The sequence below is a fragment of the Microcebus murinus genome, chromosome 10 (genome assembly GCF_040939455.1).
Source record: "Microcebus murinus isolate Inina chromosome 10, M.murinus_Inina_mat1.0, whole genome shotgun sequence".
NCBI lineage: Eukaryota > Metazoa > Chordata > Mammalia > Primates > Cheirogaleidae > Microcebus > Microcebus murinus.
Genome location: NC_134113.1, coordinates 54,710,549 through 54,734,089, shown reverse-complemented (window position 1 = coordinate 54,734,089; position 23,541 = coordinate 54,710,549). Strand labels below are relative to the sequence as shown.

The following is a 23,541-nucleotide window of genomic DNA, read 5'->3' as shown; positions in this document are numbered from 1 at the left end:
ATACATATGCATACTATATGTGATTTCCTATTGGAAAAGCATCTGGGGACCCCACTGCTGTGCATGGCATGCCAAATGGTTCTTTCAATCATGCATTACCGTTTCTTAGGCTCTCAGCATGAGCAGAGAAAGAGCTGGTGTGGAAGCCCAGATTTGAGAAGTGAAAGTGGCTCAAGAGTTTGGTGTTCAGGTTGGCACAGCTCACACAGTAGGTTCTCAATCAGTATGCTGTGATGATAGTCTTGGTGATGATTCAGGTTTTTGCCACTGGTGTGAAAAGCTTTTAGCATGCAGAGTTGGGACATGTTAGCCATTGTGCTTTTAGTGTAAACAGGGCTTAGAGAACGGCCACTTAACCTAAGAACTTAGTAATTTTTTTTTTAATGTGTTCCCTGTGCCAGATATATTTTGTAAATAAGTGAAGACGCCAGGCCAGGAGGTCTCTAACTTGTGCAATTTATTAGACACTGGTTCTCAGAGCTGTATTTGTTGATGGTTTCTATTCACGAAGTCAGGCAGAAGACAGCTTGACGTCACCAGGAATAACCTTGTAGTGTGTGGGAGCTTTGTCCTCAGCAGTCATGTGGGTTGGGGAAGGAGGCCACTTTTCAGGGACTCATAGCTGGAAGCAGGAATTTTTCCTTTTGTCTACCTTCTCTGTCTGTAACTCTTGCCAGGCTTCATTTAGCTGCATTGTTTTTTATACAGCATTCCTCTCATATCTCACACAGTTGGACACCATCTGTGTGCTAGGCTCAGACACATGTAAATGGATATTTAGACTTCTAATAAAGCACTTGCCAGTTAATATCTTCTGTGGTCATCACTGAAGATGGAATTAAGAACTGATTCCCCGTAAAGCCTCTAGGAAATTTAATATGGTAATTTACCATATACAGAGTACTTTCATTTATCATCTTACTTGATCTCACCCATGTGAGGTGGGTAGGAAAGGTGATGCTATCCCAATTGACAAATTCAGAAAGATGACTTGACTCAAATTCCCACCAACTAATGTGTAGTTTTCCTGGGAATTACAGTTCTTAGTCTGGAGGTCAGCCATGGTGCTTGTTATTTCGGACTTCTTTAGCATTATAGGGCCCATTAATGTGTTACTAGGTACCTAAATGCTAGTAAATGGCCTTTGCTTGGAGCCACTGTTACTTATATCCCATGCAAGGAAGGATCTTTTTCTTCTAAGCGAGGAACTATAAAATAAGCAAAGCTGTAGAGAGACATGATTGTTTATATTTCAGGAGTTCTCCCTATTATTATTATTTTATTCATTTATTTTTTTAAGAAAGAGTCTCACTTTGTTGCCCAGGCTAGAGTGAGTGCTGTGGCGTCAGCCTAGCTCACAGCAACCTCAAACTCCTAGGCTCAAGCAATCCTCCTGCCTCAGCCTCCCAAGTAGCTGGGACTACAGGCATGCGCCACCATGCCCGGCTAATTTTTTCTATATATATTTGTTGGCCAATTAATTTCTTTCTTTTTATAGTAGAGACGGAGTCTCGCTCTTGCTCAGGCTGGTTTCAAACTCCTGACCTTGAGCTATCCTCCTGCCTCAGCCTCCTAGAGTGCTAGGATTACAGGCGTGAGCGCCGAGTTCTCCCTATTATTATGCAAACTTTTGTAAGTCACACCCAGTCTAGAGCTCTATATTCCACTGAGGATAGTACATATGTGGATATAGTTATGCACTTTCAACAGATGACCCAGAAAGAGCAGGGAGGCTCAGACTCTTGTGGAAGGCTTATGGGACAGAATTTCCTAGTGGTTGGGTTCTTGTCTGGCAGAATGGAAGTCCTGGGCTTGTGATCCAGGGCTGGTTTTCTGTGTGGAAGAAGGAAGATGAGCTGTGTGAGTGCTTGAGGTTGCTCCTAGTGATAGTCTCAGGCCACCCACCCATGTGCATTGTGTGTGCTTTGAAGCTCAAAGCCAAGGACAGGCAAGTCTCTGAGCCAAAGCCATCAGCCTGCTTCTAGAAATGTGTCAGCAGATTAACTTATTGGCTTTCCTCCTGAGTGGCATTAGCTCTCACCCTGTCTCATGTTCACCATCTGGCTTTTGAGTAAGAAGTCTTCAAGTGATCTCTCTTCAGCAGCCTGCTCAGTGCCAGGGCTTTCAGAGGGCTGTTCAGCTTTCTCCCTCATCAACCCTGGGGCACATTGCACTCCAAAAAGAGGTAGTCTCTGTGTTGTGTCCACACACAAGCATACCTGGGATCAGAATACTTTATACCTCAGCTCAAAGGTGAATGAGTCTGGGTGGTTAGTAGCCTAAAGTCTTTTTGTTGTCAAAACTAACAAATGGATCTGTCCTTAGGTTACTTGTAGGGCTAGAATCACAAGGAACTTAGGTTAGTTTTTGAAATGGTATTGCTTATACCACAGAGAAACTGCTTGTGATAGTTTGTCCAGATTTTATTAGAGGGAGGGATTCAAAAGAGCTGGGATTTTTTTTCCCTCCTTGGAAAGTAAAGCCTAGGGGTGGAGGTGTTTATATGAACCACCTCCCCTCCTCCTAGGGAGCTAGCTGCTTTCTCCTCCTAGGTTAATGTACATTGAATGGGGCTAAATGCCTGATGCTTCTGGACAGAGTCCAGCCCCTCAGCAGAGCAGCCGCACTGTGGAGATACAGCTGCTGGCATTAAAGGGCTAAGCCCTTTCCAGCTGCTTTGCTGTAAAGGGAACTGCCTGCAGTCGGCAGCTTAACGGAGCTGTCTTAGCCAGATTAGGAGGAAATGACTAATCTCTGCATCTTCTCATGACACTGCTCTGGAGGCTCTAGGGAAAATAACCCAGTGGGGTGGAAAGTAGTTGGATAATGGTGTTGGAGTGCTAGCCTTTTATCTCATCAAAATTGTGGTCCCAGCTTGGTGTGGTCTGTGTTTTCTCTTTCCTCCATGAAAAAAGTAGGCTTCTCTCCCCTGGCACTGAGGAAGAGGAGAGATTCACTCTGTGGGGTGGCCTAAGTAGTTAAAATCTGGCGTAGCAATAGATGTGTGGAGTTGACAGCATATGAGAGCAATGGTATACATCCCCCTAAGAGGAAGGAGAGAAGACTTCAGACCCTCTAATATGGATCCTACTTTGGTCTTCCATTCCTCTTTTCATTAAAACTCAAAGGCCAGCCTGTAATCCTAGCACTCTGGGAGGCCGAGGTGGGAGGATCACTCCAGGTCAGGTCTTCGAGACTAGCCTGAGCAAGAGCAGGACTCCGTCTCTACTAAAAATAGAAAATTAATTGGCCAACTAAAAATATATAGAAAAAATTAGCTAGGCATGGTGGCGCATGCCTGTAGTCCCAGCTACTCTGGAGGCTGAGGCAGGAGGATCACCTGAGCCCAGGAGTTTGAGGTTGCTGTGAGCTAGGCTGACACCACAGCACTCTAGCCCGGGCAACAGAGTGAAACCCTGTCTCAAAAAAAAAACCCAAAAAAACCCTCAAAGGCTGGACAGAGTGGCTCATGCCTATAAACCTAGCACTTTGGGAGGCCAAGGCAGGAGGATCACTTGAGCTCAGGAGTTCGAGACTGTCCGGAGCAGGAGTGAGGCCCTGTCTCTACAAAAAATAGAAAAATTAGCTGGGCATGGTGGCAACCACCTGTAGTCTCACCTATTTGGGAGGCTGTAGCAGGAGGATTGCTTGAGCCCTGGAGTTTGAGGTTGCAGTGAGCTATGATGATGCCACTGCACTCTAGCCCAGGCAACAGAGTGAGACCCTGTCTCAGAAAACACAAAAAAATTTTAAAAACTCAATTTAAAGAGCCAATATTTAAAGGAGAAATGACTATTTCATTGATTATAACATGTGCTTTAAAAATATATTATTAATATCTCTGAGAATCGGGACATCTTATAATCAATGGCAACTTACAAATACAACGTAGTGTTTTTTCTTTCTTAGTGGCTCATAAAGTAGTGGTGCATCTCACAAGCTATGTCTGGGTTGGAAGTGTTAACTATTCACATGAGAGGCTCCTGCTTGGACTATATGTGCAGGCCAGGGAGCGTGCTACTTTGCTGTGGTCAAAGAGGTATTAAAACAGGGAGTTCCCTCAGGTCTGGAGGGAAGCTACAGTATGGGAAAAGCAGAGAAAACAAGGCTCAGCCCAAGATACCTGGCATGAAGAAGCAGACAAGCAATGTGTAGAATATGATCAAAATCTGTCCCAGTCATGACCCCCAGGAGCTATTACATGTAGCTCCTGAATCAGGGGAGGAGGAAAAAGCCATTGTAAATCAATGATGATATGACCAAAATAACAGTACATCCTGATGAAGGTCAGAGTACTTTAACACTGCAGTCCCCAACCCCTGGGCCATGGCCCATTACCAGTCCGTGACCTGTAAGGAAACAGGCTGCGTATCACGGCCTGAGCTCTGAACCACACCCACCCACCCACAACAAACATCCTACTCCCCATCCCCAGTCTGTGGAAAAATTATCTTCAATGAAATGGGCCCCTGGTGCCAAAAAGGAAGCCTATCTCATAGGACAGAGAATAAAGATAAGGAACCTACTGCCCTGACATGAAAAGTAAACTAAAAAAATATAGTTTTAAGATGGTCTTCCTGCTCACGCCTGTAATCCTAGCACTCTGGAAGGCCAAGGTGGGCAGATTGGTCGAGGTCAGGAGTTCGAAACCAGCCTGAGCAAGAGCGAGACCCCGTCTCTACTATAAATAGAAAAAAATTAATTGGCCAACTAATAGATATAGAAAAAAATTAGCCGGGCATGGTGGCGCATCCCTGTAGTCCCAGCTACTCGGGAGGCTGAGGCAGGAGGATTGCTTGAGCCCAGGATTGTGAGGTTGCTGTGAGCTAGGCTGATGCCACGGCACTCACTCTAGCCTGGGCAACAAAGTGAGACTCTGTCTCAAAAAAAAAAAAAGAAGGTCTTCAGGTTCAGACAGGTGTTCAAATAACTGTGAAATAATGTGTTCAGTGTAAGGATAGAGGTGGGCCCAGTGCAGTGAGAGGAACTCAGGAGAGAGGGAGCTGAAGGCTTAGTGAGCCTCAGAGGTCATGACAAAGCTGGAACTCAGGATGAGTAAGGCAGCTGGTGGGGGACCAGAGGTATATTCCTAGGCAGAGGAAGCACCTCCAGCCTGTTGCTCCAGAACTGGACACCCCAACTGCTGGCCTGTCCTCCTCTCTGACCATGGGCTGGTCCTTGTTCCATCTGTCCATTGGGGGGAGAGTGCTAGTTATTGATCCCTGCCTCTGTCTTTGGCCTCCTCTACCTCAAGCTAGAGCTATAGCTATTCCTTTATCTGCCTTAATCAGATCTCTGAAACATTGTTTCAGTCCCCTCTTTTCTGCTAATTAACCACGGCCTATTAATTAGTGCTATTGGACTCCCCACTCTCAGAAACCCCATTCTCTAACCATGCCTCACCTCCCCAGCTTTTGCTAAATATGTGACTGTGCCTCTCCCTGAGAAGTGATTACAGATCTTGGCTGTACTGACCCCCTGCCACAGCTGCCCAGAGTGGCCACAGCTTGGCCGGATGCTTCATCTTGATTAGCCCTTAACTTCTTCCTTCCCTCCCTCCCTCCCCATCTTCCTCTTTGACATTGCCGGGGCCTGACACAAAGCTGTATGCTAAAATCCCTCTTAATATCAGGCATCAGGCTCTTTTTTCCTCAGGCCTGTTTCCTGCATTCCCTAGTGCTGCTTGGGTCATGGAGACAGTGCTGTGGGGCCAGAGGGACTGAGGCAATCTCCTCCCATGATCTAGGCCAAAACCCAGATCAACTCGTTCCTGATCACTTGACCTCATTAAAGATCACAGTGATTTTGGTCTATGCTACCTCTTTAACCCTCAGCTCTAATGTTAGCTCCCTTTTTGTTTACTTAGTTTTCATGTGAGATTCTAAGTCCTCAAAGCCCTGCTTCTTTTCACCCCTTTCCCATCCCACCCAGTATTCTCACCCTCATTCCCTGAATCTCCCCAAACCAACTCTCCAGCTGTGATCACTTCAGTGTTCCATTTCTCTGTTCTGAGGAGGCACTTATTTCTGTTCGTTGTGTTTTAATTCTTGACGACTCTTTCCTCTGGGATTCTCCTCTTTCTCCAAACACACACACTCTCCCTTTAGCTCAAGCTAAACCTGGGGTATGTGAAAGAAGTGATCCCTTCTTTAGTAATAGCCCAGGCCTCTCTTTAGAAACTGCAGGGGAAGCAGCTGAGCTCGTGATAGACATAATACATTCCACCTTGATGATGGTGGTGGTAAAATTAGCTACTAATGATTGAGATCTGACTATATGTTGGGCGTGGTGCTAAACACATCTCATGTAGCTCTTCCAGCATCCTTTTGACTATGTTCCATTTTCCAGATGAGGAAGGTGAGGCTCAGGATCCCTAAATAACTTGCTCAAGTTCACACAGGTAGTAAGTGCCTGACCTGTATTTAAGCCTCTATTATACGTTTATGTAAGTTTTTTCTTTCTCTTTTTTAAACTAAGGTCCACAGAATCCTTTGGGTGAAAGTGATTTCCTTTGGAAAGTAAAAGTCTCTGGATCACTGTGTTGTTCCTCCTCCTCCCACAGTCCCAGCAGGCCAAATGTGTCTCAGAGCCTGGCCCGTTCCTGGGCTTTTCTCCCTTGCACAGTATGGTCCTGTATCAGGGCTGTCCTCTTTATACCTGGAGGTAGCAGGTTAAAGATGAGCAGTGGGGGTGGGAAGCAGGGGAAGCGATCGCCTAGGCTCTGAGTGCAGCATCATCTGCTCCTGCTAAGACAATCATCAACATAAAAGGCTAATTGTATTAATCACCAAGGCACCAGTCCTGAGTCCCCCTCCCTTTCGGGAGAATTATGAATTGCAATTGCAGATGGCTCCACTGATTGAAGGCAGTGCTCAGCAGGGAGAAGGGTCAGATCAGATTACACACCATTAATTAAAAACTTCCCCTGACAAATGGGAGGAAGGGAATACACACCAAGAGCTGGCCTGGTTGGGTCTCTGTCCTCCCCATGCCCCCTACCCTGCCACAAACTCAGAGGCTGTGACGATGAAGCCTGCTTCCCCCAGCTGGAACCACTGAGATTCAGCTCCCCAGAGGCCAGCCCTTCCTCATCCAAACAGATGGCCTGCTGTCCTATTAAAGGGCTCCAGAGGAGGAAAAGCTAACCTTTGGTTACTTATTTCCATGTCTAACCTTCGATGCTCTGCAGGTTCTAACCTAATTCCTCACTTCTCAAGCTTATTTCCTCTTGCTGTATCCTGACAGAGAACAGCTTTAAAGAACTATTCATAAAAGGGCCCCCCAGCTTTCTCTTCAGGCAACTACCCTTACTTACCCTTTTGGCCCATAAGTTCCTGGGACAGACGTCATGGAGCCTGCTTTGGGATAGTGGATGGAGACTCAAGTGTCTGGCTGTGCGCCCTCTTCCTGGCCCCTGCTTGGAAGCATAGGCTTCTCAGCTGCTGTCATTTTGGCGTATTTGGAGTTGTAACTCCTGAATGTTCATCCTTGATCTATTGCTGCCTCATCTCCCTCCCCAGCTGCATAGCGTCAGTCATTCATTCATCAAACTTTTATTGAGCACCCAGTGTGTGCTTGGCTCTGGGGACGCAGAGATAATTTGTTAAGGAGCTTAAGAGCCTACTGTATTAGTTCCACCAGCACCCCCTTCAGCCTTCTAGTTTCTGCTTCCTTCCTTCCTGTGACTGCAGCTTGTATAAGCCCCCCTGGAGCTCTATTTTGGAAAATTCTAAGCTGGGAGCTGGGGAAACCTTAAGGGTCCATGATGCTGAGCTGGGTGACCTTTACCAAGTCAGCCATATCCTCTACACACACACACACACACACACACTCAGCTGTCCCTGCTTATAAAGGGCACAGGCAGCCCTGGGCTCTGAGAGATTGTGAAGATGGATGAGTGGGACCCATCTTGGAGAGATGTGAGTAGTAGCTGCACTGATGATATTACAGAACACTGAACACAGCTGCTGGGGCCACAAGCACCAGGGACTCAGCTACTGCACAGGCTAGGCCCGTTACTCTCCCTTTGGAAGACTTTGGCAGCCTTTCCCCCAGCCCCAGTCCCTTGGGAGACATCATGGAAAAAGGACCTATCCTTTGTATGGATTTGGTTGCTGCATCTCAGGGTACCATGGTGATGAGCGCCATAGAAATGAGAACTGACTTCTATTGGCCTGTCTCTTCATTCCAGGGTCCCTCCCCCAAGCCCCCATACCCACAAAGCTCCCAGGTCAGCAGACCCAAGAGAGGAGGAGGCAGGGTTGTGGGTAAGTAGATCCAATTAAATGAAAGAAAAGCCTACTCTCTCTTCCCTCCTTCAATCGTCTTACTCTCTGCCTTCTTCCCTCCCATTACCAACAGCAATTGTATTCAAACCCAATAATTACAGTAACAGCAACAATAATCATCCTTTATTGGGGTTGTTTTTCCAGCATTTTCACTTCCAAAAGCGGTTTGCAATTTCTTGTTTTCACAGCAGTCGCTGGGGGAGGATTGTGTCCATTTTGTAGCTGGGGAAGCTGAGATCCAGACAGGACCCCAAGTCATGGGCAGAGTAGATATAGAACAGCCTTTAAATCTTAACAAACCAATTTGTACTAAAGAAGACCTTCAGAGGCACTGAACCACAAATCTTGGTTTTCTGGGTCATTCTTGGGTTCCCACCATCCTTGGGGCTTATTTGACTACATTTTTGGGGATCCTGGTAATGCTGAAAAGGAAGCAGGAGATGGATTCTTTGGCCCAGGTTAAGAACTGAGGGCTGGGGTAGGGGTTTCCCCTCTCAGTGTTGTTCTTGTGAATGGCTGTGGGGTGGAAGTCAGGGCAGGCAACTGGGGAGAGCTTACCCTGGGAAAAGCCTTTCTGGCTCAAAGCTCCCTTCCTATATTCTGCCCCTCTGCCAGCCTGAAGAAAGGGTCCTCTCTGTGTCAGCTCTTCCTAAGGGTGGGGTCTTCTCCTGAGCATTTGGAGAAGTGAGAAATAAAGATCTTTTGGGAGGTCGGTCTCTGTCCTCTGTCCTGAGAGGGGAGCCATAGCTCCCCAACTATACCCAAGGGTGGGGAAATCCTGCTCAGGAGCTCAGAGGCTGTTCTAGGACATGAGTCTTCAATGAAGCCTGTCCTCTCCTCCCCAAGGGTTTCCCAAGGTCCCTGTAGCCCTCAGTGTCTAAGCAGAGTGGATGTCTGGTCTCCAGTTTCCTTTTTCCCAAAGACACAAGGATATGGAGGCTCAGGATTCCCACTGGGGTCTAGTTGGGTGAGGGAAGGGAGAGAAGAGTGATCATGAAGTCCCCTGGCCCCCTCTGCTCTGTCTCATTAAGAGATGGGGAAGGCTTAGGGGAAGGGGACTAGACAGATTTACTTCCAGATTCTTTTTATCTAGAAATATAATGCCAGGGAGAAGGGCTGGCACCCCCTGGCCCACCCTGTTAGGACAAGGTGTCAAGCCTCCCCATTTCCCTCCCAGGAAAACCTCCAGTTAGGTGATACAAGGCACGTTGCCCACCTACAGGGCTCCTCTCTGAAGCCTGAGGCCAGGGCAAAGTCTATGCCGTCTCACACACTCTCCATTTCTGTGTCCCCTGAACTGGATTGGGGTTCTTTCTTCTGGGGCTCCACCCCTACCACTCTCTCCCCCTCTGCAGTGCCTGTGAGGATGGCCAGTCGCTGGGCCAGGGTCTTGGTGTCAGGGAACAGGATAAAGTTGTAGATCAGTGAAGCCAGGACAGCTCCTGTCAGGGGTCCCACCCAGAAGACCTGAGGAGAAGAAAGTAGACACGCACTCATGAGCTGTCAGGGTGGCTTTGTGGCCTCTGCCTGCTTCCCTAGAGCTGACATGGTCTCCCAAGTCTTCCTCAACTGTCTACAAGGTGGTAAATTTGAGAACCACGAGTCCTGCCTCCAGAGCACACAAGGTGAGGGGAGCTTGCCTTCCATGGAGCTGGGGCCAAGGGCCAGTCTCCTCACCCCTCATGCCTCTTTCCTCCTGCCTCCCCCATTTTGGCCATGAGTCCTGGCTGTTGCCATTTTTGTCTCTGCTGGTGTGTCTGTTTCTGGTTGTCTTTTTCTTTATCCAAGTTTGAGAATTGATCCAGCTGGACAAAACGAATAAGGAAACAGCCAGGACTTAAAGTTTGGGTCAAAGCCGTAGCTTCTGTCCATGGCATTGAAGCTGGAAAGGAAGGAAGTACAAGCCGAGATACTCACTCTAGCCTTCTTAGCTTAGGGGACCTCCACTCTGGGGTCAAAATGGTCGGGGGTGGGTGTGGGGGTTGTCTCCCCAAGTCGCTGTGGAGCCATTGCTGGTAAAACCTAATGTCTACTGTCCCTGCTCAAGCCTTCTCTCTTCCCCATGGCTTCCAGTGGAGGGTCTCACCCAGTGGACTGAGAACTTCCCAATGATGACAGCAGGACCGAAGGAGCGGGCTGGGTTCATGGAGCAGCCGGTGAAGTAGATCTGGGAAGCAAGTGCAGGGTCAGGGTGTAAGGAGGCTTATGGCAGGCCTAGAAGGGGACAGTCTCCTTGGCCCTGGCCCCAGCCCCAGGCAGCACCATATCCTGGCCTTGGCACCACCTTGGCCCCAAGGCATGAGGGGCTCAGGGAGGGATACTTCCTGGCCTTCAGGGCCCTGCAGCTTCCCCAGGGAGAGACCCAATGTATCCGTGTGCACAATATCCCCTTTGCCTCTTACCCCAATGAGGTGGCCCAATGCCACAGAAATCCCAATCATGGTGGCTGGGGAGCCCGATGTCTGACGGCTGTCAGTGGAAGCAAAGACACAGAGTACCAGCTGCAGGGTCAAAACCAGCTCCACTGCCACTGCCTGGCCAATCGAGACGCTGTTCTGAACCTGGGCAGAGGGGGTTATGCTGGAGCAGACGCATGCTCTGCCCATAGCATGGTTAACCCCCAGGCTTGGTCTCCTCAGCTGTAAGGTGGGTGACACCTCACCACTGCTCAGCTCCAGGACTTGAGGAGATCTGTTCAGTGGAGCTCACATCAGCCTTGGATACTTGCTCCCTGCAGAAGTGAGTAGCTCCCCTCACACCCCACCAATTGGTTGGTTAGGACCAGTGGTTCAGGATGTGGAGGCAGGAGCCCAGGACTGATGGGGAAGGCTTGAGAAGCTGGAGATGCTTGTTTGAGAGGAGACTGATGGTAGGAGTAGAAAGAGATTTGGGGAAGTAGGTGGAATGTAGATGGTTAGTAGAATGGGGTGGGGGAGTAGGCAGACCTCGAGGTGCTGGGGAGGGAGGAACTTGGGGAAAACGGAGGAGCAGAGGACAGGGGGTAGAGCTTGGAGAGGAAAATGAAGTGCTTGCAGGATCCCCTTCCTCTACCTACAGCCCCAGCCCTCCCTTCACTACATCTGCCCTTTAAATACCTGGTCCTTCTCTGACTCCTTCTCCTTTTTCCTTCAACATCTGTTCCTCACGCCACAATCCCATTCTATTCTTCCTAGACTAAGGCCAAAGTCTGATTCCTCTGGGACCCAGTACCCAGCCCAGAGTAGATGCAGAGCATGTGGCTGAACTGTTTCTTCCTCTGTTCTGTCTCCTCAGGTCTAGCCCTCCACCCCTCCCATCTATGTGGACTCCCTCCTCCTCTCCCTGCTTTGTACCCCTCCCTGCACCTACCACATTAATCCCAATGGTCTCTCGGATGTCTCCTGGTGTGACCCCGTAAAGCAGAGCAGCCCCTACGGTGGCCCCAGCCAGCTGGGCAACCACATAGGCCACAGCTCGGGGCAGAGAGATGTGAGAGCCCACAAGGAAAGCCAGTGTGACAGCAGGGTTGACGTGGGCCCCACTGGCCTTCCAGGTAACCTGCACAACCATAGCCGTGACCAGGTTGAAGGTGATGGCAATCTGCAGCACAGAGGGAAGTGCCGAGGGCCAGTGCAGAGCCGAGCCCACGCCAAAGAACACGTACAGCCCCGTGGCCAGGAACTCTGCAAATAGCGCCCTGATGATGGCTGTCCAAAGCTCACATGACAATATCCTAGCCCAGCTGTGCCCCCCTGGCTCCACAGCATCCATGTCCTGGTGCCTTGGCTGTAACCTCCTTTGCTCCAAGGGCCTCTCCTCTGTCCTCTTGTCCCTTGTCTCTGGCTGACTCTGGCTTCACTCTCCGTGGAGCCTCTCTGGCCCCCACCTGCAGTGTCCCAAGGAATGTACTGGTCAGACTGGCAGGGGGCAGGCAGATGGGGGTTATGCACATACCTGAGCTCACCTGACGGGGGCAGGGGAGGCGGTGGGGAGGGCTGTCTCTGGGGCGCTGAGCTGGAACCTCCCAGGAGGTTTCCAGGGCTGGAAAGGTCTAACTTGTGCTGCAGGCAGAGGTCTAGGCTGAGGGTCGCAGGTGCAGGGCAGAGTGGTCATGGGATACATGTCCTGATGTCAGCTTCAACAGAGCAAGATAACTCAGATCCCCAAGTCCAAGGCCAGTTTCAGAGGGTCCTATTCTGTCCCCTCTGTTTCTAAGCTTTGCTTCCAGATGGGCTAAAACTATGCTGTGCCCTTTAAACCCAGATATGATATCAAGTGCTCTCCTCTAGTTCCACTTAAAACCCCTCTCACAGAATGCAGATGTGAATAGAGTTGATTTTGCTAAGGACTTGGGCCTGTGGGGTAGGGAGGGGCAGATGGAGAAGGGGTTTATTCCACAAATAATCAAACAGTATCAGGTCACACATGCTGTCCACCAGTGGGAATTTCCACTGGCCCTTCACTCATTCCTTCCTGCATCTCTGCCCTCCCTTCTCAGCCCATCCCTCTTGGGGACCAAGCAGATTCCTCTCTTTCTCATCCAGGGCAGCTTAACCATTTTTGTGACTATGTTGGCCCTAAAGTCACCCATGCCCTAGGCTCTCCCCTGGTTCCCCAGCAGCATATCAAGGTATTTTCTCAAAAGTGTTCCCTCTCTAAGAAGAATTTGCCAAGCTGTTGAAATAATAATCTTCACCTCTTAACCACATCCGGGTGTCCTGACCTCACCCCTGGCCAAGCTACCAGCCCATAGTTGTCCCCTGGTTGTTCTCAGGTTCCTCCAATGCAGTCTTTCTCAAAACGAGATCCTCATCTCTACCCACAATGCACTCCTCTTGTTTCTTCCAGCTCAGGTGGTGGCACCTGGGAAGCATCCTTGACCCTTCTCTCCCTCCTTCCCCCATAATAAAATAAAAATAAAACCATTAAGTCCTGCTGATTTTGAATCCTAAATATCTCCTGACTGTGCCCTCTTTTGCCAACTGCCTGCAGCCTTTAACCAGTCTCTCTGTCTGCGCCCTTGCTCTGCTCCAATCAATTCTCCACACTGCAGCCCAAGAGTGCTAAAATGCAAATCTGATCATGCTGCTCCCCTGCCAAAATCCCTTCAAAGCCTCCCCTCCTCTGGAAGCTCTGTGCCTGCCTTCAGGGACTGCTCCTCCTACCTCTCTCTCTTTCCACTGCTTACCTCGTCATTTACCCTCTGGCCCCACCAGATGAACACCCCTGCTGGTCCCTCTGGAGGATGCTGTCTCTTCTGAGAGCCCTTGCCACTCCCTTTGCTGGGTCATTCCTGGGTGAGGGCCCCTCCCACAACACCTAGGCATTTTTGTATACTACAGTCACCACCGAATGTTGTCATGGTGTTAATGTGTTTCCCCAATGAGGCAAGGCGGTGAACCCTAGGGGATGGGAACCAAGTTTTGCTCATCCCTATGTAGTGTCTTGCACAGAGATTTCTGTAGTAAGTGCTCAATAAATATTTGTCGAATGAATAAATGAATAAAAACTTCTTGACCTGAGACACATGACCTTCGTGTCTGCTTCATTTCAGCCTTATACCTGTCCCCACCTGGGACTGAGCCCTCTGATATCTTCAAGTGAAACAGCCCAACTCTGGACCACAGGCTCTGTCCATCCTCTCTCCCCTGTCTGAGTCACCCTAGCCCATCCCCATCTGTTCTTCCTGCTGTCTTGGCTTCACCTGACCCTCTCCAGGGGACTCCTGGGCATCTCACCTCTAGCACACTCTTGCCAGTGCCCCCACTGTCCTGGCTCCCTGTCCTCTCCATCCCACCCCCGCTGCATGTCTCCATGCTCATTCTCCTCCATGCCTCACCATCCCCCATCTGCGCTGCTGAGCACTGCTGGAGAAACTCGCCCAGCCGTGCAGACTGCTGCCGTGACAAGTCCACGGTCTGGCCTCAGCAGGGGCAGCAGCTCTGCTCAGCAGTCCTTCCATGGCTCTCCCCCCATTCTTGAAATCTCCTCCACCCTTCAAGTACCCTACTCACTCTGGCTTTCGCTCAGCAGAGGACCGCCCCATGCCTCCCAAAGCCCTGCTACCTACCCGGCAACACTTCTTCCCACCCTTCCTCCCCAGCCACAGCCTCACCTGCAGCTGCCCCAAGCCCCTGCCAGTGCCCCATGGCCTTGAAGAAGAGGCAGCCTTCTCTGTGTGCGGGTTGTGAGGGGGCCGGAGGGAGATCCTTTGTGCTTTTGGCTCCCTTTGAGCAACTGGGGCCCTCTCTTGGCAATTCCTAGTCTCATCTGTGGCTCTCACTCCTCCCTCTCTTCTAGCTTCTTCCCTTTAAATGTGCCTGGGTAATCTCAGAGCAGTGAAAAATCATGGTTTGGAGCCAAAGTTCCAGTCACCTGCTCACTGCACTAGAGCCCCTAGTCCCCCCTGCTCTGGCAAAGGCCACCATGACCTCTCCAGGCCTCTTCTTCCTTGGCCTGCTGTAGCACATGCACTGCTGGCCGTCTCCCTCCTGAAGCCGCTTTCGTCCTGGCCTATGTGGCACAGTCATCTCCTGGCTCTCCTCCCACCTCTCTGAGAGTGTCTCTCTGGCCTCCATTGCTGGCTCCTCTTCTGCTGACCTTTAGACCCAGGCTCTGTCTGCTCCTGACCCACTGCTCTTCTCACTCCTGGCGAGACTGTGCCTGGGTAGCCCTGTTGACGTCTGTGGCCTCCATCTCCCCACAGGCTGTCGACTCACAACACTGCCTCCAGACCTCTGCTGAACTCCAGACCCACACGGCCTCCCCACTGGACCCTCCAGCCTGTGCCTTCTTGTCCCTCCCCCTCTGGGTGGCTCCAGGTCAGAGTCCCGGAAATATGCAGATACCTCCCCTTCCTGCAGCCCACACTAACAGGTGATCAGGCTCCTGGTAGTTCTTTCTCACCTCTGACACTTCTTCCCATTCTCATTTGCCACTGGCCCAGTTCAGCCCTTATTGTCTCTCCGTGGATTACTGCATTCATCTCCTTACTGGACTCTCTGACTCCACTACATCCATGCCCTCCCTCACCACTCTCCTCTCCTCTGCCAGAGAGATCCTTCCAAAATGCAAAGCTTATCACATTACTCCTCTGCTCAAAAACCTTCAATGGTTCCCCGTTGCCTCAGGATCAAGTCTGAATATCCATGATTACATAGATATTCAGACTTCTTCCCACTGTCCACGCTACTCCCTATACCCCAGGCAGGCTAAACATTTATACTTCCCCAAAATGAGCTTTGGAGCCCTCTGTATGCTGATTTTTTTTTTTTTTTTTTTTTTTTTGAGACAGAGTCTTGCTCTGTTGGCCGGCCTAGAGTGCCATAGTATCAGCCTAGCTCACAGCAACCTCAAACTCCTGGGCTCAAGCAACCCTTTTGCTTCAGCCTCCTGAGTAGCTGGGAGTACAGGCATGCGCCACATGCCCGGCTAATTTTTTCTATATATTTTTAGTTGTCCGGCTAATTTCTATCTTTAGTAGAGATGGGTCTCGCTTTTGCTCAGGCTGGTCTCGAACTCCTGAGCTCAAGCAATCCTCACGCCTGTGCCTCCCAGAGTGCTAGGTTTATAGGCATAAGCCACTGTGCCCGGCCTATATGCTGATTTTGAAATGCCTTTCCTCCTTGTTCCTCTTTCAAGACTTTGCCCAAGTGCAGTTCCTCTAGGAAGCCTGCCCTGACTTCCCTCCCCAGCAGAGTCAGGCCAAGCAAGCTTCATAGAGAAGTAGGGCATGAGCAATGCCAGGGGCTAGTTGTGGCCTCTGCCTTGTCAATGCCTCCACTGTTCCAGTGCAGACTGCCATCCCTGCCTGGCATAGAGGACTCCATTCAATAAATGCTCAAGGGAGGATGGATTGTGGCTGTGGGGGGAGTATGGGGACCGTTCCTCCCTGGCACGGTGGGTTCCCTGCCTGGGGGCTTCCCAGAGTACCTCAAGGGCACCTCTCTCCTTCCCTCCCTCAGAAAGGGCCAGTAGAGGGCTTGGTGGACAAATGCTTCCCAGTCCCTGCATCTGACCTTGCTCCTGTTTCTGCACTTATAAAACTGGCACCAAATGGCAGCAGTATTTATCTGTTGAGAGCTTTTGAAAAGACAAGTGAGAGCATTTTGAATGTAGCCATGTATATGGGACCTCTAACCAGTTGCTTAACTTCTGTGACCTCAGTATCCCCATTTATAAAATGGGGGATAATCCCCACCTCCCTGTGTGTTGTTAGGAGCAAATGTGCTGACACCCAGCAGAGTGCCTCCGCGTCAGAAAATGTGGGTTGTTTGGATTGGAACTCCCTCCCCTCTCCAGACAGACAGCTGTGGGGACTGGGCAGGGGTGGCAGCCCCTGCTCTTGGCCCTGGAGCCTGAGAGAAGCTTTGTCCCCAGCTAGCCTAAAGCAGAGCCTCCTCAAGTCCTGCCTGGTGCAGGACAAAGTGCTTCACCCACTGGACCCAGGTGGGTATTGTGCAGGGCCTGCCCCAGCCAGTCTTTCCCAGCCCCAGCCAGTTCTGGGCTCTAAGGCCTAGCTTTGAGCTCACTCATGCTCAGAGACCTTTGCCAAGCCCCACACCTGGCTGCCTAGGCTGCGCTCTGACCGAGGTCCTCTCAGGACTTGGGGAAGATAAGGGGAGCCAGAGGGAGGGGGAGGAGGGAGGTGCTGGGAAAGAAGAGAAGGGAGAATGAAAACCTGACAAAGGGAAGGGTTTCGAAGTGGCTTCCGGTGCCTCATCTCACTAATCCCCACAAAACGTGGAAAGGTCAGGAGGTCTGATATCCTTATCTATTGGTGAAGGCGGAGGAAGCTGAGCCTGAGAGGAGCCCAGAGATCTGATTCCTTCAGCAATGTCTCCTCCTGTCCACCCATCTAAACAGACAGCCCTCTGTGCATTCTTCACCTCCACCCCAGTCCTCCTCCATCTCTTGGTCGCAGCACCATGTCCACCATCCACCTGGGGAAAACTGGCAGCCCCTGGGGAGGTGAAGGGGAGAGGAGCCTCCTACTGGAGAACCAAGGCTCTTCCGACTTCAGGTAGGGCAGAGGGTCGGAGAGGTGACTTTGAACGCATGTGCCTCTCTGAGAGCAAGTGGGGCCAGCCTCCAGGTCCAGCTGAGCCGCCCTGTGACAGTGAACCGGGCAGGGGGGAGGGTAGATGCGGTTCTTTGTGCAGACACAGCCCCTTGGGTACAACTGAAGGTCTGTGTGACTCCGAGCCTGAGACGTGCGGAGTTTGTGTGTGCGTGCTCGCGGGGCACGGGTCTATGTGAGCCCGCAGACCTGGCGGCTCCGCGGAGATCCGGCGCAAGGGCGCAGCGCCCCCTGCTGGTCAGACAGGCCCAACCTCTGCAACTCGTCCTCCCAAAGCCCCGGGGCGGGCCGGACGCCACCTGCAGGAAGCGCAAGGCCTGCAACTCGCTCTGACTGGGTGCCCCCCCACCCCGACGGACTGTCTCCCAAGGGTCCATCGTTCACACTCCTTCTTGGGGCCCGTCAGAGAAGGGAATGAAAATCGCTGGGCTGGAGGGAGAGGCCAGCCTCCCATTCACAGGCTATACCTGAGTCTTCTAGAGACCGGCGGGGGGGGTGGGGTCGGGGGGAAGGGCGCCCCTCTCTTCTGCACCCCCTGCCGGATAGTTGGGTGGGGGTGGGCTTGGGGTAGGCTGCTTCCTCGTGGCCTCAGGAGACCCAAGCCTGAGAGACTCCCTGTGTCCTCCGTCCCCACCCCCCGTGTGGCTAGAGCCCAGACCCGGGGCTGGTGGACGAGGAGGCCGAGCGGCTGCGGATTCGGTGGACGAGGTCGCCCCCTGCTGGCCGGAGCTGCCACGTGCAGCCCTGCCGGCCCTGGCCTGGGCGGGTTGGAGGAGGTGGGAAGGTGAGCGTGGTGGGGACGACGGCGAAGGCTGCTCCTCGGCTGGGGCCGAGGTTCGCACACACACTCTGCCACGCTGAGTTCTCTGCGAACCCACGAGGCGGGCGGGAGCGGCTGCAGCCCCTGGGACTGACCCTCGCCAGCCAGGGTATACAGCTTGTCCCGCTCCTTCGCAGCGCAAGTCTCCTGGCCTGCTGCCCACCCCACCCCAACCCACCCCACCCCGCAGCCCTTTCAGAGGCAAAATGAAGAGCAAGGGCAGAGGATGCGATGCCAGGGGAGCAGGCGCTCTGGTCAGTCACTCCGGCGGGCAGAGGCGGTGGCTGCGGTTCCAGGCAGGCGCACGTGTGCACGTGTGCGCTGGTTTCCTTTCGCGCCACCTTACCCGGTGCGAGTGCGCGGGCAGCTTCCCTCCGCCCATTGTCTCATCTTCTCCTCACAACAACCCATGAGGTAGGTAAAAGTATCCCTATTTTAGATGAGGTAATTAAAGCCCAGAGAGCTTATGTTGCCTAAAGTTGCGCAGCAAGATCTGACCGTGGCTTCCCGGCTCCCTGCTGGCCTGCTCAGCTGTCGCCTAGCTGCTCAAAGCCCCCCGCCCAGGCCTCTCCGCCCTCTCGCACGCAGTCCCAGCTGCCCTGTGAGGAAAGCAATCTTTATCCTCATTTTACAGATTAAGAGATGGAGGCCCAGACAGTTTATGGAGGTTTCCTAAGGAGTGTCAGTGGGGACACATGGGCAGAGACCAGGGAGGAGACCCGGGCAAGGGCTGGGCCGCATGTGGCTTCTGTGAGGGGAATGGGGGGAGCTGCTCTGGCCAAGCACAGGCTCCCAACGTGGCACCTTCTTGAAAGATCAAGCTTCAGAGAAAGGAGCTGAGGGCTGTTCCTCTTCCTGGTGACAGAGCCTGGCTGGTCACCCCTCGGCATCTCAAGGGGCTGCTGTTGGTTCACTCCTGCTCTGCCCTGCCTGGCACACCCTGGCACTGCCCTCCTCAAGTGCCAGCCAGGCCTCGTCAAGTGGCAGGGACTTGACATAGCTGAGAACCCTCCTTCCTGGCCTCCAGGTCCATTTCCATATTTGGTCCTCTCTCTCTGTCTCTCCCTGCCCCCTCCCCCAGCTCTGATTCTCTAGGTCTTCCTTGGCCTCAGCTGCCCTTTCTTTCCACAGAGGACTTGTCCCAAGTCCCCTCGTACCCTCTGTGGAGATTGCTGTGGAAGATGTGGGAAGACAAGGGTAGAAGTGATGGGCCAGACTGTCCCAAAGAGAGACTTGTGGGTAGAGGCAGAGGTGGAACCTGAATATCAGTGGTTTATTGGGAAGCCCCCACTCCAAACACCAGCAGCCCGTCTTCATGCATCCTTGACTGGAAATAAATAGGGTGGCACTCAATGAGCCAGTCCATCTTCCTCCTAAGGAGCTCTGGGGGAGGGTCTGCCTCTACCCACTTAGGAGCTGGGATCCATCTGGCTCTTGGAGAGGGGTTGGGGAAGGTGGGGAATACAGACTGCAGACCACCCCTTTCTGGCCTGGCCCGGGTCAGCCTGTGAGCATTCATGCTCTCTGAGGTCTGATCTCATGGCACACTGTCTGCCCTGTCCCAAAGAGACCCCTCCCCACCAGACCCCAGCCCCTGGCCCCCACCCCGAGAGTCCCATCATGGGTTTCTGCTCCCATCTCTAGCCGTGCGGCCTGGGGAGCCAGCGCCTTCTCCTCGGCCAAGAGGATCAGCTGTGGGGAAGGAAGCTTTGCTGTCATATTTTTTTTCTTTTTTCCCCCTGTGTTTCAGGGGATGAGGGCCTGGCCCCTGCCTGACACTGGTCAACGGGCCGTCAGCTCCATGGTCTTCTTCCGCTCCTCCCGCTGCTCCTCCCAGTCCTCTTCGGGCTCATACGTGCCCTTGATGATGGCCACACGCTCACTCAGGCTCAGGGAATTAGGGAAGAGCAAATAGAAGTAGAGGATGGCAGCCAAGGAAGCCCCCAGGATGGGGCCCACCCAGAAGACCTGGTGGAAATAGGGCCAGTAGTCAGGGGCTGAGCGCCAGGCCTGGGAGACCACACCTCCCCCTACCAGAGGACAGAGCCTTGGACCCTGAGGAGACGGGCATACAGACTTCCAGACCTCCAGAGGGAAAGCCTGCCTCCCACTTCTGGACAGATACACACCCCGCCCTCCAGTGACAGAGACATGGACCAAGGACACTCAGATCCTGAAAGGGAGCAGACAGATCCCCAGAGGGCCCGGCTCCCTCCAACCGCACCCTAACGAGAATCAAATGAACCTTTAAAGGGGACATATGGATCCTCAGAGAGACAGATGAACAGGACTCTTCTCCCCTCAACACAGAGATAGAAACACAGACCCCGGAGAGTGACAATGAGCTCTCAAAGGAAGTGACAGAAAGATTGTCCAGAGGAACAGACCCACAGGAAGATTCCACCAACCCTCTCAACAGGGGCAGATCAATAAAACATCAGACAGGATGGACATATAGATGCCCAGAGGGACAGACACAAGATCCTCAGAGCAGATCAACACAGTTCTCCTCTGTTACCTCCAGGAAGGTACAGATCCCCCTCCCTAGGGAGACAGACACTCATACCCCCCTGTCCCCAGGGGCTCAAACTATATAAACTCACCCTGCCCTTCTGGCCAAATCCCAAGTTCCCCTTTCTCTCCAGCCACAGCTCCCGGGCCCACCCCCCAGCTCTGGGCCCACAGCATCCACAAAGTCCCTTCAGGTCCTCATGAGTCTCCAGGCCCTCATGGCCAGGGAGCCAGGGGAGGGCCCAGACTCACCCAGTGCGAGGGGCTAAACCGATTCATGACCACTGCGGGGCCGAAAGAGCGAGCTGGGTTCATGGAGCAGCCAGTGAAGTAGATCTGGAGAGAGAGGGCGGTGGTGAGGGGGGCAACCGTTCTTGTCCACTACCACGAAACCTGGACTCTCCTAAGGTCACACAACCGTTCAGGGCTCAGCCAGGTCTCAAACTCATGTCTCCGGATTCCTAGGCTGTCACCCTCTCCATGCAGGATCCCAGCTGTCCAGTTAACCGGGGCCTACTCTCTTCTCTGTCCTGAGCTTAGGCTTGATTCCCTGCCCCTACCCCACCTCCTACTTACTCTGCTCTTTCATCAGCCCAGAGAAGGTTTTGGGGAGGGGGGTCAAGTCTGGGGCCCAGTAGTGCCAGAGTCCAGCAGCCCTAAATCCAGGCCTTAAACTCTGCTGGACTCATTAGTCTGGTGGGGGTCTACTCTGGGGCTCCATTATTTGCCTGGAGTGTCTGCCCCCATCCCAGCCCCAGCTGAGTGTCAGCACTGCTCACCCCCACAAGGTGACCCAATGTGACAGACAGGCCAATGGACAGGGCCGGGGAGCCCACAGGGCTGGTGCGGCGGGAGTCAGTAGAGGCGAAGACGCAGAGCCCCAGCTGGAAGGTCAGAATCAGCTCCACCACCATGGCCTGGCCCTGTGTCGTGTTGTTGTTGAGCTGCAAGGGGAGGGTGGGTTAGGAGCTCTGCGCCTTCTGGCTCTATAACCCCGGGCTTGGGGAGAGGAGCTTTAGGTCTCCAAGGACACCTAGAGCACCTTGGCATCTGGAAGCCAAGTCCTGTGCATGTCACCTCAAAGAAACCATTTGTGGAAGCTTGAAGTTCCGGCCTGTGGCCAAAGGCAGAGTATCCTGGACACGGGCCTGTCAACGGCTTTGCCCAACCCCCAACTCCCACAAGCTGGCATTTACCCCCCTCCTGTGGGCAGCTGCCCAGTTTGCCTACTGCACCCCCAACCGGCCTCCTGCCCATGCCTGACCTGATGCTGGTGCCAACCTCAAACCCGTCTCTCCAGTGCGGCTGACTCACGGCTTGACAATGGCCGAGAAAATCCTTCTCTGTGTTTGATTAATGAACCCAGTTTGCATGGCGGGGGGGCTACTAAATCTGCGGCTACAGGAGCGGGGAGGCAGCAGCCGGCAGGAGCAGGGGGTGGGGAAAGGAGGAACCAATATTCAATAGAGCCCACTACGCATTGGCATGTTAGGGGGTTCATGTCCATGACATCTGCTGTCATAGGTATGACTGTCCCCAGGTAATGGATGAAAGAAATGAAGGACAGAGAGGCTAGGGTCACCCAAGCCAGGATGACAACCCACTTCTCTCAGAGGTTTCCATGAAACCATTACACTGATGAGCAGGCAGGGGAGGTGAGGGACCCACGAGGAAAGCAGAGCTCAAAGGCAAGACAGAAGCAAAGGCAGATGTTTTGGGCAAGAGAGGAGGGGCAGCAGGCACCTGGAGAGGCCAGGATGGGCCAGCATGAGGAGGGGGCAGAGGAAGTGGATATGAGTCAGGGAGAGGGGGCACACATAGGCCTAGAGATTCATGGCCTTGGCCTTAGGGGGCTCTCACCTTCCTGACAAGGGCATGGGCTGGCCCACTCTGTTGCACCCATTCTCAAGATGGGGCATGGAGGCCTGGTCCTGAGCCCACCCAGGGTCCCTGCCCCCTCGTCCAGTCTGGTGGGCACTCACCGCGTTGACTGCCAGATTGCCCCGGGCATTGAGTGGTGCCAGCCAGTAGAGGGTGGCCGCCCCGGCAATGGCACCCACCAGCTGGGCCACCACGTAGAAGACAGCCCGGAGCAGCGAGATCTGGTTGCCCAATAAGAGGGCCAGGGTGATGGCGGGGTTGATGTGGCCGCCGCTCACGGGCCCCAGGGCCTGGGCCATGGTGCCTATGGCCAGGCCAAAGGCCAACGAGATCTGCAGAATGGAGGGCAGCGCCGAGGGCCACTTGAGGGCTGAGCCGAGGCCAAAGAAGACGAAGATGAGAGTGGCTAAGAACTCCGCGAACACGGCCTTGAGGAAGGCCACAGAGCACACCTCCTTCTTCATGGTGGCCTCCGGAGCCCGGTGGCGGTGGCAGCAGCGGCTGGGGGCGCCCGTCGGGGCGGTGGTGGCGACGGCGGTGGCGGTGGGGGCAGAGGGCTGGCTGCGGGGCACTGGGCGCTGTCCCGCACCCACTGCGCGGCTGGCGGGCTGGCGCGGGCCCGGCAGGGGCGCGCTATATAGAGGGCGGGCGGCCGCGAGCGGGGCGAGCGCGGGGGGGCAGTGGGCGGCTCCTGCGCCCGGGGGCCCTCGCGGCGCGCGGGGAGGAAAGTTGGCGGCCGCCACCCGCTCGTAGCTGCCCGCGGCCCCGCGCGCCCCGGGCCCGGCGCCTGCCCCCCTGCCCGGCCAGCGGCCGACCCGCCCGGGCCACGTGACCCAGGCGGCGGTGTAGACGGGACCCGCGGCCGTGGACCCGCGCATGGTGCGCTCTGGGCGGCTCCCGCGCTCTTCTTAGTGCTGCGCGTCCCGGGCTCCCTGGAAGACTTGGTTCGGTCCCGGCTCCCCGGTGCGACAGACCTCTGAGTG

At 53.4% G+C, this 23,541-nt stretch overlaps 2 protein-coding genes across 2 annotated transcripts; both read right to left on the bottom strand.

Annotated features, from left to right (window-relative positions):
• Nucleotides 1–8,383: 8,383 nt before the first annotated feature.
• AQP6 (aquaporin 6) lies at nt 8,384–12,373 on the bottom strand. Its single transcript, XM_012761908.3, has 4 exons — nt 11,637–12,373; nt 10,691–10,849; nt 10,375–10,455; nt 8,384–9,755 (listed from the first exon to the last, which is right to left on the bottom strand). The coding sequence occupies exons 1-4, from the start codon at nt 12,036–12,038 to the stop codon at nt 9,555–9,557; spliced, it is 843 nt and encodes a 280-aa protein (XP_012617362.1). The 5' UTR covers nt 12,039–12,373; the 3' UTR covers nt 8,384–9,554.
• Nucleotides 12,374–18,390: 6,017 nt separating this feature from the next.
• On the bottom strand, nt 18,391–23,134 carry AQP5 (aquaporin 5). Its single transcript, XM_012761898.2, has 4 exons — nt 22,660–23,134; nt 21,457–21,621; nt 20,930–21,013; nt 18,391–20,134 (listed from the first exon to the last, which is right to left on the bottom strand). Exons 1-4 carry the CDS (start codon nt 23,020–23,022, stop codon nt 19,949–19,951), a joined length of 798 nt encoding a protein of 265 aa, XP_012617352.1. The 5' UTR covers nt 23,023–23,134; the 3' UTR covers nt 18,391–19,948.
• Between the last annotated feature and the right edge of the window lie 407 nt (nt 23,135–23,541).

Coding starts and splice junctions, on each gene's coding strand:
- AQP6 (XM_012761908.3), bottom strand. CDS start 12,038: ATGGATGCTGTGGAGCCAGGGGGGCACAGCTGGGCTAGGATATTGTCA. Junction 10,850..11,636: donor AGACCATTGGGATTAATGTG/GTAGGTGCAGGG, acceptor CCCTCTGCCCAG/GTTCAGAACAGCGTCTCGAT. Junction 9,756..10,374: donor GGAAGTTCTCAGTCCACTGG/GTGAGACCCTCC, acceptor TCTTCTCCTCAG/GTCTTCTGGGTGGGACCCCT.
- AQP5 (XM_012761898.2), bottom strand. CDS start 23,022: ATGAAGAAGGAGGTGTGCTCTGTGGCCTTCCTCAAGGCCGTGTTCGCG. Junction 21,622..22,659: donor GCAATCTGGCAGTCAACGCG/GTGAGTGCCCAC, acceptor CTCCCCTTGCAG/CTCAACAACAACACGACACA. Junction 20,135..20,929: donor GGTTTAGCCCCTCGCACTGG/GTGAGTCTGGGC, acceptor TATTTCCACCAG/GTCTTCTGGGTGGGCCCCAT.